At 39.1% G+C, this 16,685-nt stretch overlaps 1 protein-coding gene across 5 annotated transcripts in view; it reads right to left on the reverse strand.

Annotated features, from left to right (window-relative positions):
- trx (histone lysine N-methyltransferase trithorax) overlaps positions 1-16,685 on the reverse strand; it is a 74,223-nt gene that overhangs the window by 41,327 nt on the left and 16,211 nt on the right. For all 5 annotated transcript variants that reach the window (XM_076177805.1, XM_076177802.1, XM_076177801.1 and 2 more), the window contains exons 8-9: positions 15,995-16,171; positions 14,966-15,208 (exon numbers count right to left, since the gene is read on the reverse strand). In XM_076177805.1, the coding sequence (XP_076033920.1) occupies positions 14,966-15,208; positions 15,995-16,171 (420 nt within the window). The remainder of the gene's footprint in view (positions 1-14,965; positions 15,209-15,994; positions 16,172-16,685) is intronic.

Consider the following 16,685-nt stretch of genomic DNA (forward strand, 5'->3'; position numbering starts at 1 on the left):
ATCATGGCAGGTGAATTTCCAGAATGACAACAAAAACATGATAAGAGGGAGAATAAAAAAAAACAAGAGCACAGATATAGGAGCAGCAAGATGAGAGAGGGAGAGTTGGTAGGGTGAAGAAGAGCAAGAGAGAAGTAGGAAAAGTAGGAGTAGAAGGAGGAGGAGAGGGAGATGTGGGAGAGAGGGAGGAGTGGGAGTGAGGGAGGAGAGAGATGAAGGAATGAAGGTGATAGAGACGAGGGAAAAGGAGAGAAAGTTCATAAAGGATAGAAAGAAAAGTTCAGAAAGGGGTGAGGAAAGTGAGAAATAGGAAAAAGAAGAGAGAATTACAGTTTATCTAGTGATAAACATGATTTCAGAAGCTCCTAAGGTATCTTGGCCACCTTTTGTCAGGCCTTTCAGCCAGTGTTTTGACAGTCTTCACCTCTGATGGATGTTCCCTAAACTCCTTCAGATTACTCAGCTCTTTATTTACTTTTCTTCATTTACTCATTTATTCTTTTTATTTAATCATTTATCTCTATATATCTTTTTGTCTTGTCTTCCTTAAGATGTTACCCTTTTATCTTCAACTTTTGCATATTACTAAATTTCCTATTAACACCAGATGTTATTCTGAAGAGCTGACCTAGAACAAAACAAGATATCAGTTGATCTTGACCTTTCATTCCTAAGTCTGCCCTGAGCACCAAGCTGTAATGAGTGATGTTGCAACATCTGGTGAATATAAGAATACATGCACATACACAGCACTGCACCGTGTCGTATCCAACAGACTGGAGGATCATGAAACTTGGCCCCTGAAAAGTTGGGGTATTATTCACATGAAAAATTGTAACTGGTTCCATAGTTCAGTCAGTAAATTCACCTACAAACACTAGTCATGTATGTTACAAGTTGTGTAAATCATACATTCTAGGAGAATGCATGGTATTGGGAGGGGGATTTTGCACTGCCAGGTAGATAACTTCCTGCCATGAGGTGGCAACATGTGAGGCAACAATGTTCTGTTCTTAGGGATTCTAGTGCTGTTTCAAGACATCAATTATGTTCATGTGACCGCAGCCATGGATGTATGTGGTGTTTGATTGTTTTTTAGGTGATTTGTAGGGTGTTGTTCACTGTTCTTGCCATGTTTAATACTGCAGATTGAAAAACTGGGTACTGGTGAGTGTAGGCACGAAAACGGGTGGATACTGCCCTCCTAGTTACCTCGTCAGCTTGTTCTTTGCAGGGAGCAATACGAGATACTATCCAGCAGGGTGCAAACAAACACATTGTGCTGGTTCTACAGAACATTTATGCAAAAGGTACTACTATAATTCAACTACATACAGATTTATAGATATATATACATATACATATATATATATATATATATATATATATATATATATAAAAGGACAAGGTGAAAATCTGACCCATGTAGTTTATCTGAAAAATATTTTCAGAACAGTTGGGATGGGAAAGATTTGAACAAGAATGAGGAACATGTTAATCACCTTGATTTACAGATGACATTCTCAATTCAGAAACAGAAGACTTACAATGAAGTCTCAAGTAGGTTTGAAGATAAGGAAAAGTAAATCAAAAGTTATATTCAATTGTAAATTCAAAGTAAAGCTTCTGACCCAAGGCAGTGGGCAGGATACAGGGATAACCCATCATACATGAAGGGCTAAGATGAGAGGTGGGGGAAAGGGTGGTGGGTAGGTGTGGAGTGGTTGGGAATGATAATGGCTGGGAGTAGGTAAATGGCTTTTGACTTTGCTATCTCCCAGGTAAGGGGAAAAAAGCCCTTGGTATATAGACTTGAGTTGAATATAATTTTAGGTCAAATGGAACAACTTACCAAAGGTCATGAAAATTTCATAAAATCACGAATCACGACAAGTTAGGAAAAATTTGGCAAGTAAAGGAATATCATGAGAGGCTCAATCTGTATGTCTGAAATTCCAAGTTTACAGTCAACGTATTATCATAGTTATGATCTACAGATGTGAAATTTGGAAACTGTCAAAAGCAGTGGAGACAAATCTTAAGTGTTCATAAACAACGAATGGAGAGATCAATGCCGAGAATAATAATGAGCAACAAGGAGGGGGCAAATTAAGTATGAGAATGAGAATGGACTGAAGTGAAAGGTAAAAAAGCTGAAATGGAACTTGGATGGGAAAACAGCCAAAAAGGAGGATAGTAGATGGAGTGTGACTGTACACCACGAGATAGGAGGCACAGAAAGACCAAATAGGATTAAAGAGGAGACAAAAAGTTTGCTTTAGTGACATGATATATCTCAGCAGTCATACAATTCAGAGGAAAGTTGGTAGAGGCTTTAGTTCAGCAGTGACTTCTGAATGGCTGATTGATTGATTATATACTTTCTTTTAATTATATGGTATGACTACCATGCTGGGATCAATCTGGTTGCTGCTCTTTGTATTCTATTGACCTTCTTTGTAGCTTTTATTCTGTGTAGGAACCATACCAATGCTGCAAAGTTTACTGCACCTTGAACTTGAGGCAGAATAGATTTTTTTAAATTTTCAAGTTTTTTCATGTAAGCAGGCTGGAATGGTTCTAATGCAGCAACGTTCAAGCCTTTTTGCCCCTTGCAGCACCCTTTCAACTACGCCAGTGTCATTCACCAATTTTGTAGAGTTTTACCATTAATGTTAAATCTTTGACAATGAAGTATGATGTTTTGAAGATGCATAGATTTTAGAATATGCAGGACTCAATATTCTCAGTTTGTCTACAAATCTACACTCCATCTATAACCACTACTTGTGCCACACAATACATCCATACAAAAACACACTCAGATCACAAAACAAGCATTTCACAACCAACTACCAAACTCCCTACACAAACTTTTCCAGACATCTGCTATATATATATAAAATAAATAAATATATAAAAATCAAATTATGAGAAAGGGAAGAACCATACTTGTACAAATGCATTCAGGTCACCATCCATTACCACAACAATACAAACACCGACTAGGCCTGGCCACAGAAACAAACTACTCTGCATACACTCATCACAGAGGAAATATCAAACTTTTCATTCCAACAGTGCCCTATTTATCAAATCCAGATAACACTATTTCAGCCTTTGTTGCAACTTTGGAACCAATCCAGTGACTGTCGCTAGTTACCAGAGACCAATGTCTCCTGATACCAAATGTTCTTTCCTTTTACAAGGAGGGTGGATGAGCTAAAGCCCATAATCACTACATATGGGAGAAAGAAAAGAAAAAGAAAAGAAAATATATATATATATATATATATATATATAAATAAAAAATAAAGAAAGAAAATAAAAAGATAAATAAATAAAATATATAATAATAATAATAATAATACCCCTCCCATCTCAGCACCTCATGCATTAAGTCACCCCAGTGAACTACATTTTTTTTTCTTCATTTGGTTGCACAACCAAAGTGCAGTGTTGCAAACAACAACTGGCTCAACTCAATGTTTCTCAGGACTGCTCAGCCAGACAGCCTAGAGAACAGCAGCAACAACTCTTGTTTCTTCACTGACTCCAAACCTTTGCCCAGCACCACATACTTACCTTCCTTACTACCATTCATATACACGATGAACTACGTCACACAAAACAGTCCAACATTCACCAACACATACCTACTACTCAGTTAAAAACTCTAGTCTTCACCAGATCTCCCCCATCCTATACACCACCACACTCCAAACAGCCTTCTCCAAATCCACAAAATGCCTAAAGATCATCCTTACCTTTTGCCAAAATCTTCTCAACTCTTATCAAACACAATTTATGCACCCTCCTTCTCTCCCAAACCCCCAATATATCAATCCATATACCAAGAGTTACCTAAACCCCACCCACTCCCTTCCATGCACAGCCATTCTCCACTCACCCCTATCTATTGCCTTCTCCCTTCCTTCCTCAACAGACAACTCCCTCTTACCCCATCCATCCATCTCATCCTCAGTCATCCCCTCATGTTCGCTCCATCCACCTCTGAATTCTACACTTCTTTTACTAATCTTTCTTCACTCATTCTTCCCCTGTCCAAACCATCCCAATACTCTTTCATCAACCTTATCACCCATCTCCTTTTCCACTCCTGCTCTCCTACTCATCTCCTTGTTTCTCACTCTCAATATTTATATAGTATATATTGTGGAGGGAAACCTGAATATATACAATATAAACATTCAGGAGCTAATTAATCAATATCAGCCAATACAACAAGGCCAATTAATCTGTTATCAGCCAATATGTTTGTCAGTGCATCCCCAATTCTAAGACAGTTGGAAGAATGTTTTGACAGTAACAAAATACGCTGTAAGTCCCACTCATTCTCTCCAGAGGGAATCATGATGTAGTGGTGAAGCAGCAGTTTGCTTTCTTCCAAGAAAGTCCTTGCCCCCAACCGAGTGCCTTTTTGAAATCAACATGGGCTGGAGACAAACAGAGCTGGTACTCTCAAGCCAATTTGAAAATTGAAGATTGGAGGAAGAAACACTGCCCTGGAAGCAGTGTGGATATAAAATGATGTTGTGGAAAATATACATACATACATATACCAAGGCTTTTTCCCCCTTACAAGGGAGGTAGCCAAAAAGGAAAAGGCATAAAATCATTCCCACCCATTCCATCCCTGAATACACTCCACCCTCCCTCTCATCTTAGCACCTCCTGGATGATGGGTCATCCCTGCACCTTGTCCACTGCCCTGGGTCAGAAGCAGTGTCGCAAGACACAGCACATCCACAGCAAGGCCACTTCACTAAATCGGCGACCCCCCCCCCATTTGGAAAATATAATATATATATATACAACCACTCCTCGTTTAATGACGACAATTGGGACCAGCGTGCCGGCGTTAACCGAATTGGTCGTTAAGCAAAAGTGTATACATATACGTACATGTACTGTATGTACAATGTCCAGCAATACATGTATCTTTATTTTCGTGTATTTTCCCTCTTTTATACAGTACATTAAAGCTTTATTTACTGTTTATTTACGGTGGTTAGGTTCCTAAAATTACCATATATGACCAAATCTGCGTATGCTGACATTCCATATTGAATACCGGGGTATTTTTCGTTTCGACCATGGGCGCAATATAGCAATAGAAAATTAATTATTAATTTTGTAAATTAAAATGTATCAACGTAATATGCAATTTTGTGGGCAGAAATGAAAGTAAAAAATACCATGCTACAAGAAAATATGCTAATGAACGAAGTTGGTAGCATAGGATTGGGACGCCATCTTGTCGTCTGCCAACGTCTCTCACGACGATGACAACGAGGACGAGCCGGATGACATTTAATTTGCAGGTAATGATTTATCAAACACAGGTCAGGTTAGTTTAGTTTAGGTTAGAAGAATTCATCATCCTTTTATTTCTTTGACATCGGCATCTATCATAACAAACATGGTGTACCATTCGTCCGACATGACTTCGTTACTTACGAAATTTGTTTAAGCACCTTTTTTTTATTTCCGCTCACAAAATTGCATATTACTTTGATACATTATAATTTACAAAATTAATAATTAATTTTCTATTGCTATATTGCGCCCATGGTCGAAACTATAAATTTACCACTACCGGGATATACTGTACCCCAGGTAGTTTTTGCAGCTTGCAGGATGGTAATGTAGACCTAAGCTTCAGAACACTTTACTTCACAGCTAATATCCACCGTACAAGTTCAATTATAACATCATACAAATTTGCCTCAGCCAACTTAATTATCGTACACGACGTCGTAACTTTGGGAGATTTACGTTAAACGTCTGTCATAAAGCCCGTCGTAACTCCGCGTCGTCGCTAACCGAGTAGGTCGTTAAACGAGGAGTACCTGTACATACACATACCAACAGCTTTTACACACATATTCCACTCCCATTCACCATCCCCCTCCCTTTTTTCTTGGCTTCTCCTGGATAACAGGTCATCTCTGCATCTCGCCCACTCCCCTGGGTCAGAGACAATGAAGCAAGACAGCACATCTACAACATGGCCACTTCATTTCATCAGCAACCCCCCATGCAGAAAAAGATGGGGAGAAATCACTTTGGGCTGCATCAAAATATCATTCACACATACTCCCTCACCCACTCCATTCCACGCATCACAGCATTATCCATACACAACCATTCTCCATTCACCCATCTTCTCCCATCCTTCCTCAACAGACATTCTCCTCTTTCCCAATGCCCCTTTTACCCTATCCATCCATCTCATCGTTGGTCACTCCTTCCCCACCTTTTTTACTAATCTTTCTTCGCTCATTCTTTCCATATGTCCAAAACATCCCAATACCCTCTCATCAACCCTATTTCCTATCTCCCTTTCCACTTCCACTTTCCTCCTCATTTCTCACTCTATCCAGCCCAGTAACCCCTACCATACTTCTCAAACACATTTAAACTCTTCCTCTCTTATATTCGAGGTTTCTGCCCCATACAGTGCTGTCGGCACAATCACCCCTTCATACAATCTCCTCTAAGCATTCATTCCCAAATGTCTACTTCTCATTACACTATTTAACCCCCCAAGGCATTTACTTGCTTCTCTCAATCAAAGTAAAATGTATACAGCAATATTTGTGCTGAATTCTGTAAGGAAGTGAGGTCTGGATGCTGAATACAAAAGAAGTGCCATGTGGAGACAGAGGAAATAATATGTATGGAGTTGTGAAACATGACGAAAAAAGGATTTGTGAGCTGGGAGGAAGAAAGCAAGCCAACTTGAGATACTCTGGAGGTGTTACAAGAGTGGAGTCAAGCAGACTCCCTGAAAGGATTCATGAATCAGGGGTGTCAGGAGTAAGAGCAAGAGTGGAACAAGGAAAAAGTGGATGTACTGGGTAAATGAACTCAATTCAGCTCTAGGTCAGGATGTTCCCTGTAGGGTGCACCAGTGATAAACTGGCAATCTTCTCTGAGGAACAAAATTAGAGGTGCAATTCTAAGTTAAAGCAGGAAGGAGTTATGGGATAAATGTGATGAGAATGAATCAGGTGAGGATGTCCTTCACCACTGCCTACCCAATCTGCTTTGTGGGTGAGAGAGAGAAAGAGAGAGAGAGAAAGTTGAGGAGGGGGAGGTGGGGATAAAGACAGTAAATGCTAACTTATTCTGAAAACAACAGAAGGAAGGTCACTCTCAAAATCCAAAGAAAACTTGTTCATTTTATAGGAGAGAACACAAATGACTTAAAAATTCAACAAACTAATTCCAGCTGATAATATCAGACATCTTACATCATGAAAAGAAACTTAAAAAGGATAGTTACAGAAGAGATCTGAAAAAGAATAGCTTCCCACATAGTGATAGATATCTGGAACAAACTGAATGAGGAAACAGCGAGTGCAAAAACTAAACTAAAATTTAAGATCAAAATGGATGTTGGAAGATACAAAACAGTCACTACAAGAAATAGCTCTCTTCCTGTAAAATACAACTAGGTAAATACACAGCTCAATTCACACAATTTCCTTGAGCAAGCTCCCATGTAGCCAGCCACTAGGTCTGTGGATGTCAATTGTCTTCTCTATCAACGATTGTCTCTTATGGGGAAAACCCGGCGAGATCAATAATGGAACCCTGACTTTTGACCATATAGCCGAGCTGATGTTTACATATGCAAGTAACAGGCCTAGACTGAGTTTCACAGAACAGTCTCTGGTTTGATACTTGCCCATTGCAGCAATACCCTACGATTCTCCAAAGGCACTTGATATCAAAGACATCGAACCTCCTCTTCAAGTCCGTATTGTTCATGTCTCTAAGCTCTTGTGTAAGACGGGATGCAGATACAACTTAAGATTCAGATATCTTCCTTCTGCATAAATATCAACACCATATATTCTGGTTCACTGAATCCATAACACCATGGGCAATGCCAATTCTTCGAATGGACTTCTTGACATGACTACATAACCAAGGTATTTCAACATCCTTGCCACAAACACAGACAGAATAAACTGTGCCATCCAAGAGGCCTCCAAATGTCTGGACTTTGGTCTTGGTCTAAAGGAACTGGAGTCCTAGCAGTCTTATTTCTTTGTGCAGAGATTAGAAGGCTGCAACCAGAACCTCCAATGGTTCTGCGAGAAATACAGTATCATTGGCAATGACATTGATTGGCATTTGTGTCAATACCCAGTCAATGCAGGAATTAAAGCTTTGAGGTTAGGCTGTACCTTTGCCTCACTCTTGAATTAATTGAGAAGCTGGAGATGTTTCCTCCATATTTTACAGCACTCTGTCCCCATGTATAAGCCCAGAAATCAAGTCTATAGTCCTCACAGGAATCCCAAAGATCTGACAGAAGATCCCAGGGCACCCCACTACACAGAATCAAACACCTTGAGATCAACTCCACAAGAACATGAAACACTAAGATCTGATCAGATGTTGACTTTCCTGGAATGGACCCTGATTGCTCAGCAAACTGAACAATGTAACACCAAGGTACTGTTGCAATCCTCTTTCCCTTTCCAGATAGAGGTAACAGGACCCTTTTTCCAGTCAAGGGAATGGTACTGAACTACCAAACAGAAGCCAGCAAATCCGTGATAATGCTACTGATGCTGGCCACCTTTCCACCCATCAATTTGTTCAAATCATCTCTTAAAGAGGGCAGTTTTGTCTATTGGTGGATTGGCTAGTGGCACCTAAACACCCATGGACAACTGACAAAGACTACACCCAACACAAGCTATCCATCACCTGTTCAGACTATGCTCGCCTCAATCTAGAGTGGAATTTCTTCAGGGTCCCATAAACAGGCCTGAAGTCATTTGCATTAAAACGGCCCTCTCCATCTTAAAGTATTTGCCTGATATACCCACTTCCTTATCCATCCTCATGAGAGCTCTAGTCCATTTCTTGAGTCCTGTATCAGTCCAGGTCCCCAGCCATTGTGGCAGCAGGATCCAATATACTACCCAATGTCTCGCACAATGCCGTACCACTCCTGGACTAGTAAGTCTCCAATGAGCTCCTTGTTAGCTTTCGATTTTCACATATGAAGGTCACTTCAATGAAGTCACACAAAACAAGTGTGTCCTGTGATGGGCACCAGGGCCCTGACATGGGTAAGTGCTGCCCACCCCACACGCAACCACTACCACCACCTTCCACATCTGATGATCACTAGCACGATTCACATGTAACATTCATCCACAAAACAATGTTTATACACACAACTTATGATAAATAAATCATGCATTAAGAGTACATTAGGGGGAATTTGCTTTACCTTCTTTTCACCAAAAGTGCCGCCCCCGCCCAAAATGTGCATTTTGGGGCAGGGCATTGCCTCCACCCCGTCCATCCCCTTGTCGGGGCCCTGATGGGCACTGGTTGACTATAGTCAAGTTTAGCATAGATCAGCTAGTTCAAATACTTAAACAAGAGCATGTACAGGGATTTCCTGCTTTATGAGTGTTTAGAATGTGTGATTTTGGAATAACACGAGGTAAAAAAACCTAGTCATTTTTTTCCTTTAACACAGATTATTTAGAACATGATGTAAAAATTAAAGTAATGGTAAAACTAAACTGTTCACTTTATGAGATCTTTTCATAACACAATCCCTTCTGGAACGTATCCCTTGCATAAATCAAGAAATCCCTGTACACTCGTCCTTCGATTTACGAACTAGTTACGTTCTTGAAAAAACGTTCGTATATTGAATATACTTAAATCGAGCACTTTTTTCCCATACAAACCTATTATATTATGTGAGATAGGTTCTTACAAACAAATTTCATGTCCCTATAAAGTCATCACAACATTAAATATGCATAATCTTGAATACTGTTCTCTGCTAATTACATACAGACACATATAATATTAACCTCTTCACTCCGGGGCACATCGCATGTCTGGCAGCATTAGCTGCCCGATGTGCAATGTTGCGTCATAATAATCGCATTATAAAAAATAAAGTCAGTGCTCAATCATTCGTTCTCTTTCACCCATGTATTTTGATAACCATAGAAAATTGATGAAGCCAGTTTAGAGAGAATTGAAATTACGTAGGTACGACTACAATAAATATAATCAAGATGGCGACGTCAGCATCATCGAGTACCCACTTGCTCCTCATGCCGCCTACGTAGGCGTCACCGTATGGAAGTGGTTAATATGCAAAGTAGATAATAACACTTAGGAGGCACAATGTCACTTGAAATAATGCTAATAATCCACGATTAACCAAGACCTAGTGAGTAGACCGAGCAGTACACGGCGTTGTTTTGAAAACAATAACAAACTGGGCAGTTGGTTCTTTCTCAGTATGTATCTATTTTCACTTTTATTTTATTTTTTACCTGGACATATGGCAGTTTTTTTTTTTAATATTTATGATGTAAAAATAATTCTTTTTTAATATTTATGTAAATTTTTAATATTTATGTAATTTTTTTCAACAGGATTTTATTAGTTATGGCGAATTTTTAGTTTGTATTTTGATTTTTGGGACAACAATTTTTTTGTTCGCTATAGCAAAAATTCGTATATGGAGCGTTCTTAAATCGAGGGAGGAGTGTACTTCAATACAAGATGAAACCCAAGATATATTTCAATCTCACCAATATGCTTATAAATAGGAGTAACCTCACAATATGCTATAGTCAGCTAAGTATGTCTGCACTCCCATAAAGAAGGCACTATCTGTGCACCTCAACCAGTTTGTGTAACCTTCACTACTGATCTCACCACTGCCTTCCTCACCTCAGCGAGACCCATATTCATTCCAAGCCCATCTGATCACCACCAATAAAAAGAGTATTCAATCATCTTATGAGAGGGAAAGAACATTCCAGGTGCCAACAAAGAAAACTTGCCAGTGGTTTACCCTAAACCTGGCTTGACATGTTCCTGCCTCATTTACAACCCTCTTAGCAGGCTTTGTGGTTTTGACTTCAGAATTCTTTCACAAAGTTGATTTGTCTCATCTCAAAAGTAAAGTTTTTTTTGGGCTGGTCAAAATACAAAACCAAGTCAGTCTCAAAATTACCATCCCTAGTCACAAGTGCTGGAAAGACAACTAAATCAAATTATAAACACAATGCAATACTGTTTCTACATACATATACCATAGGCTTTTCCCCTCTTACAAGGGAGGTAGCCAAAAAACAAAGGAACAAAAACCACTCCCACCCATTTCATTCCCACATACTCCACTCCCTTTTCTCCTTCTTATCTTGGCTCCTACTGGATGATGGGTCACCCCTGCATCTTTCCCACTGCCCTGGGTCAGAAACAGTGTCGCAAGACCCTAATTTGCAAATTAAAACAATCAATATCTTTGCCTTTCTACATAACATGCATATACTTGTCTGCATGTTTCTTTATTTAATCTCTCAATGTACAAATATACATAACCTTTAAATACACAAACATTACAATGGAACAATAACCAAGAACAGCGTTTTTTTTACAAGGTGGCTAAAGCCATATGAATTGTTTGGTGTTTCCCCCACTTTGTGCAGTCACCGCTCAGCCTGAATATTTACAAGATGGTCATCTTCTGACCCTGTGAAAGACTAAGGGCTACATTTCAACACTTCCCTGAGGTATGCCATATCAACTACTATACAATATGAATTTAATATCCAACCTGGGCCAAAACTTATATTCCCATTTACCAAACAAGTTACCTTCTTTTTTACATTTATATCAATGTAACAATGGTTAATAAATACAATAAATAGCACTACACATCTTAATTGCATGGGAACCCCTTAACACAGTAAATCTAGTCTCAGGTACAATTGTGCCAATAATCCTCAGAAACATTTTCCATACAACACTAATGTCAGAAAAAAAAAAAAAAAAAAAAAAAAAAAAAAAAAAAAAAAAAAAAAAAAAAAAAAAAAAAAAAAAAAACACTAATATTTATATGTAATCTTCAATCCTAATGCAAGATAACAACTGATACAAGTGCTTAGCTATTGAAAGGCTGGGCGAGGTGTAGCAAAACACTAGTATCTCGAGTGATTCATTATATGAGGATCGGCTATTTCTAAATATGGTAATGTCAAGTAAATGCTAAATATATGACACTCAACTGCTTGGATTACATAAGAACACTTACCTACAAAAAAATATGATATATGATAGTATCTTCTTCTGGAAAGTGGAAAAGAAAAAGGAAATAAAAAAATTACCAAATATATATGCAAAATAACCAGTTGTCAATGTGATAGGAAGCTCTTGAGACCATTCTATGGCACATCACAAAACAAAGTAAAAAATCAAAAATCTAACATAGCTTTTCTTAAACTTGCAAGTTCTGATGCTCTCCCACACAGTTCTCGCCGTGATCGCTTTTCAATAAAATCACTGCGAGTGTCAGCTTGGTTTAGCAAATTTTGACTTTCTATAGATATTGACTCAGTTGAGTTAGCACTACATTCCAATATTTGGTCTGTTTCCACAGCCTCTTCTATTGTGAGGGTAATGCTTGATTCCTCGGCCAACATCAAACTGGGAAGGTTTTCTTTGTCACTGTTGTCCTCTTCAGGCTTGACAGGTGTAACTACAACAGAGGGCAAACCATTCTCACAACCCTCAACACTAATATCTGCAATTCGTCTCTTTTTGACCACAGGTTCCCCAATTACAATGTTATTTTTATCATCTTCATAGGGTATTTCTAAATCACAAACTTCATTACCACTTTCCAGATCATTGCCATACTGTAATGTCACATCATCTTCATCTCCTTTAAAGCTGACTTTCTTTGTTTTAACGGTAATCACATTTCCTACTGGAATGACTGATGAGGTGTCATCCAAGTCGAAGACAAGAGGAGCCTCTGATGTATTACCTACTTTTTTCTTATGGTGTTCTTTAGGTTCCTCCATAAATGCCTTTATTACACTGTCAATTGTACCATTTATGTTTAGTAGACTCTGGTTCAACTTTCTCTTCCTTTTTACCCCCTTTTCCCCAGATTTCCCAGGTGGCTGGTCGCCCTTCTTTGATGGTCTTCCCCGTTTCTTTGGTATTTTGCCATTGGAGGTACTCGTTTGCTCTGCAGTTCCATCCTCTGTTTTGATCCTCTTCTTTCGTGGTTTCTTGATTTTCTTATCTTCTGGGTTTTTGGGCACTTTATTCTTTGATCCCGGTGGTCTTCCTCTCTTTTTCTTTACTTTGATGAGAGGTTTCACCTCAGAGCCTTTCTCAACTTCTATAGTTTCCTGAGTGCCAACACGTTTCAAAACAGGTTTGAACTTTGAATTCTCATTTGTCTTTGCTTTGGATACTTCCTTTGCCTCCTTCTCCTTTGTTTCCTGTTCCAGCTCCAATTGTCTTTCTAGTTTTGCTTGTATCCTCTCCTGTTCTTTTCTTTTCTTCTCCTCTTCTCTCTTTTTCTCTTCCTTTTCCTTTATGTCAAGTTGAACCTCATGACGTCTTATTTCCATGACATCTTCCCAATCTATATCACTGTCATTGTCACTGTCCTATTGACAAGAAGAAAATAAACCAATAAATAAACAAGCATTTACCTAGCAAATCAACCAGTCAAATAAAAATTCATGTATATTTTCAAATATAGCATTACAAACATCAACAAAACACAAGTTCATAAATACTTACCGATTCACCCTCGGATGCTGAATCTGTCTCCGAATCTGAACCTGGGCCACCTCTTTCTTCAACCAAACCTTTATTTAAAAGTTCTTTCCAGGTTGGATAACCCAATGTTGAAAACAAATCACTATGAATGATTTGCAGCAGACGATAGTAGGAAATCTCAATTTTTTTGGTAGTATAGACTCGCTCTTTTTTATACCCTGAACACAGATACTCATCATCCTTCATGGTCACTAGATTTTCCATTCTTACTTTCCTAAGGTCAGTCCCGTGGTTAATGTTCACATTGCAATACAATTCTATTATTTCATCTTCCAGACAGATTGAATTTTCCAACATCAAATCTCTGTCTTCACTATCCTCATCACTATCACAATCATCGAAAAATTTCAACAAATCTTCAGAACTGTTCTGAGTATTTTTCGTAATTTCACGGGGAAGAAAATACACTTGGGGTTCCATGTTTTCTGGTTGAGAACTATCTACAGTTTCCAATGGAATCATTTCACAGTAGACAAGAATATCTGGTTCTATACTCCTATCACTGAACGGCTCTGCTGAATATATGGGTGTTTGCTTGGGCCACGAGCCTTTCAGTATCTGATGGGCATCGATCTCCTGGAAAGACACAAAAGACATTGGGTTTTGGACATACACACAATGAGCACCAGGAAACAAGTGGACATACTTGGAACCCCTTGGTTCCTCTATCAATGCTGTCCATCACTGTTTACCTTCTACCCAAATCCAGTGTAGCCAATCCCTTGTCCAATGTGATTTCCATGGTGCCACCAATACCACTTCATTTCTGTAGTAGCATTGTTGACAAGTGTAGCAGCCATGCCCGCTATCAACCAAACCCCAACACACACCGTCCTATGTGAGTTACCCATGATACTGACTAGGGTTGTCGATACTGAACTTTCCCAGCAATCTTGCACGGGAGGACTTTATCTACGAAACAGCAACGGCAATGCCTCATTTGACCTTACTAAAAGCTAAAGTGGCCGGGTGTGTTGTTGGATGAACCTTGGTGGTGGCAATGCAACACAAGCAGGCACCATGGGGCAAATCACATAGGACAGTGAGCAGGCCATTCCTAGACATACGTCATACAAACTTTTGTTTCATATCCTCAATTTTGTATCAATTCATGATTGAAATTCAAAGCCACCATCATCCTATCAACAGTGTGTATTCGGATCACCATTTGATGATCACAAATTTATAAAGGACCAAGACATGCTAGTCCAAGGAAAGTTTACTACATTTCTATACATCTATCCTTGATTTGCAACAAGTTTTACTGAAAAACACAGAGCATCACACTTACCCAAGTCCTCTCTGGTGTTGGCTGACAAGTCTGGTGGGCTGAAGGTCCGAGACATTCCATGTGATAATACTGACGGCAATCAGAGCACCTGAGCAAGGAATCTGCTCCTAGAGCTCCGCATACATGGCAAGTGGCACATCTGCGGCAGCACCAAAAGCTCTCCTCCTGCTCATTTTCAGGACCTTCCCCTTCTTCTAGGCAATAAGGGTGAAGTCCTTCACAGCACCAAGCACAATACAACAACTGGAATTAAAAATATCCAGCATCAATCACAATTCTAAGTGTTTATCTACATTTCACTATTCTACTTATCTATATATCAAGGTCTTTTTCCCCCTTAACAGGGAGGTTGCATGTCAAAAGCCACGTACACACTCACCAAACTTCTAAAAAGATTTCGCTATTAACCCTATTAAAATTTCTTGTCCTATGTAGGCACTGTCAAGACTATTTTATATATGCATGATTAAAGAAGTATTGGGGACACCTATGAGAAGTACAATACAAAGAAGGTGGAAGTAAAACTCAAGGTGAGGGAGGCCAAAATGAGAGTGAAGTGGAGCGTTTGATGGAGAACTTTTAATGAAAATATATTTTTGGAAAGAATTGACAAGTGCCATGAGAAATAGGAGTTTTGGGATGAAAGCAATTAAGATTGGATATAAAACTGATTGTGCTCAGAGCACTATATGAAGTGTTAAATTAAAATTGTGGATGTTATAAGGATGGATATAACAACCTTGACTTTCAGTGAAAAAAATTTGCAGCTATGTCAGCCAACATCCAAGTTACAAAAAACAAGCACGCGCGCACGCACACACGCACCCCCCCCACACACACCCTACTCCCAACCCACAAGAGCTGCAGTAACATCTCACAGCACAGTAATACTGAAATTATTTCAGCCCTGTACAGGATTCAAATTCAAAAAGCTAGAGTACCAGTTGCAAACACTACCACTGCACCATCAAGTCATGTGTGTGAGTGCATGCAGTTGTACCAATGTATACAAAAATAAGGACTACTTACAGGTTCCTTGCCAGCAGCACCACAGCGGAAACAGAGCGCCTGCACATCCAAGCTACTGGAGGTCAGTACTGGGTAACCACAATTGATCATTTCCTCCACATCATATCCTTGCCAGAAGTCAATATTGACCATAGCTCCAGGTACATACTGCTTCCCTTCCATTGTATCACCACGATCCTGTTGATATATGACAGTACCACTGCAGTGGACCCAGTTCTTAAAACCCAGGAATCAATAATGACAAATATTATATTACTTACAAAAAACCACCTGTTTACAGCACACACGGCTCACTTTTCAGACACCACCAAAAAAACTGTAAACCAAATCTGTCATAATGCAAGCAGAGCACATAAGCTTCATGATCACAAACCTTGCTCATTAACTACTAAATTACGAGTTGCATTGGGGAGTCTATTTTTATCACCCAAGATTTGAACCGGTCTTGTTTTGACTTGGGCACTGAAAAAGCACAAGTTACTCATTTTCCTTAAAGTATGGATCTCAAATTATCCATTATTAACACATGATTGAGTTAAAAGATTAGTCACTTAAGAACCTTCATCTATACAACCCACACAATACCATCCCACATTCACAAACCCCCCAAAAATTGCCTTTTTTTTTTTTTTTACTGAAATTTTCCATCTTACCATTAATAGTATCTTTCAACAACAAAAATAATCACAGC

The sequence above is a fragment of the Oratosquilla oratoria genome, chromosome 41, assembly GCF_046742065.1.
Source record: "Oratosquilla oratoria isolate Oo_2021 chromosome 41, ASM4674206v1, whole genome shotgun sequence".
NCBI classification, from domain to species: domain Eukaryota; kingdom Metazoa; phylum Arthropoda; class Malacostraca; order Stomatopoda; family Squillidae; genus Oratosquilla; species Oratosquilla oratoria.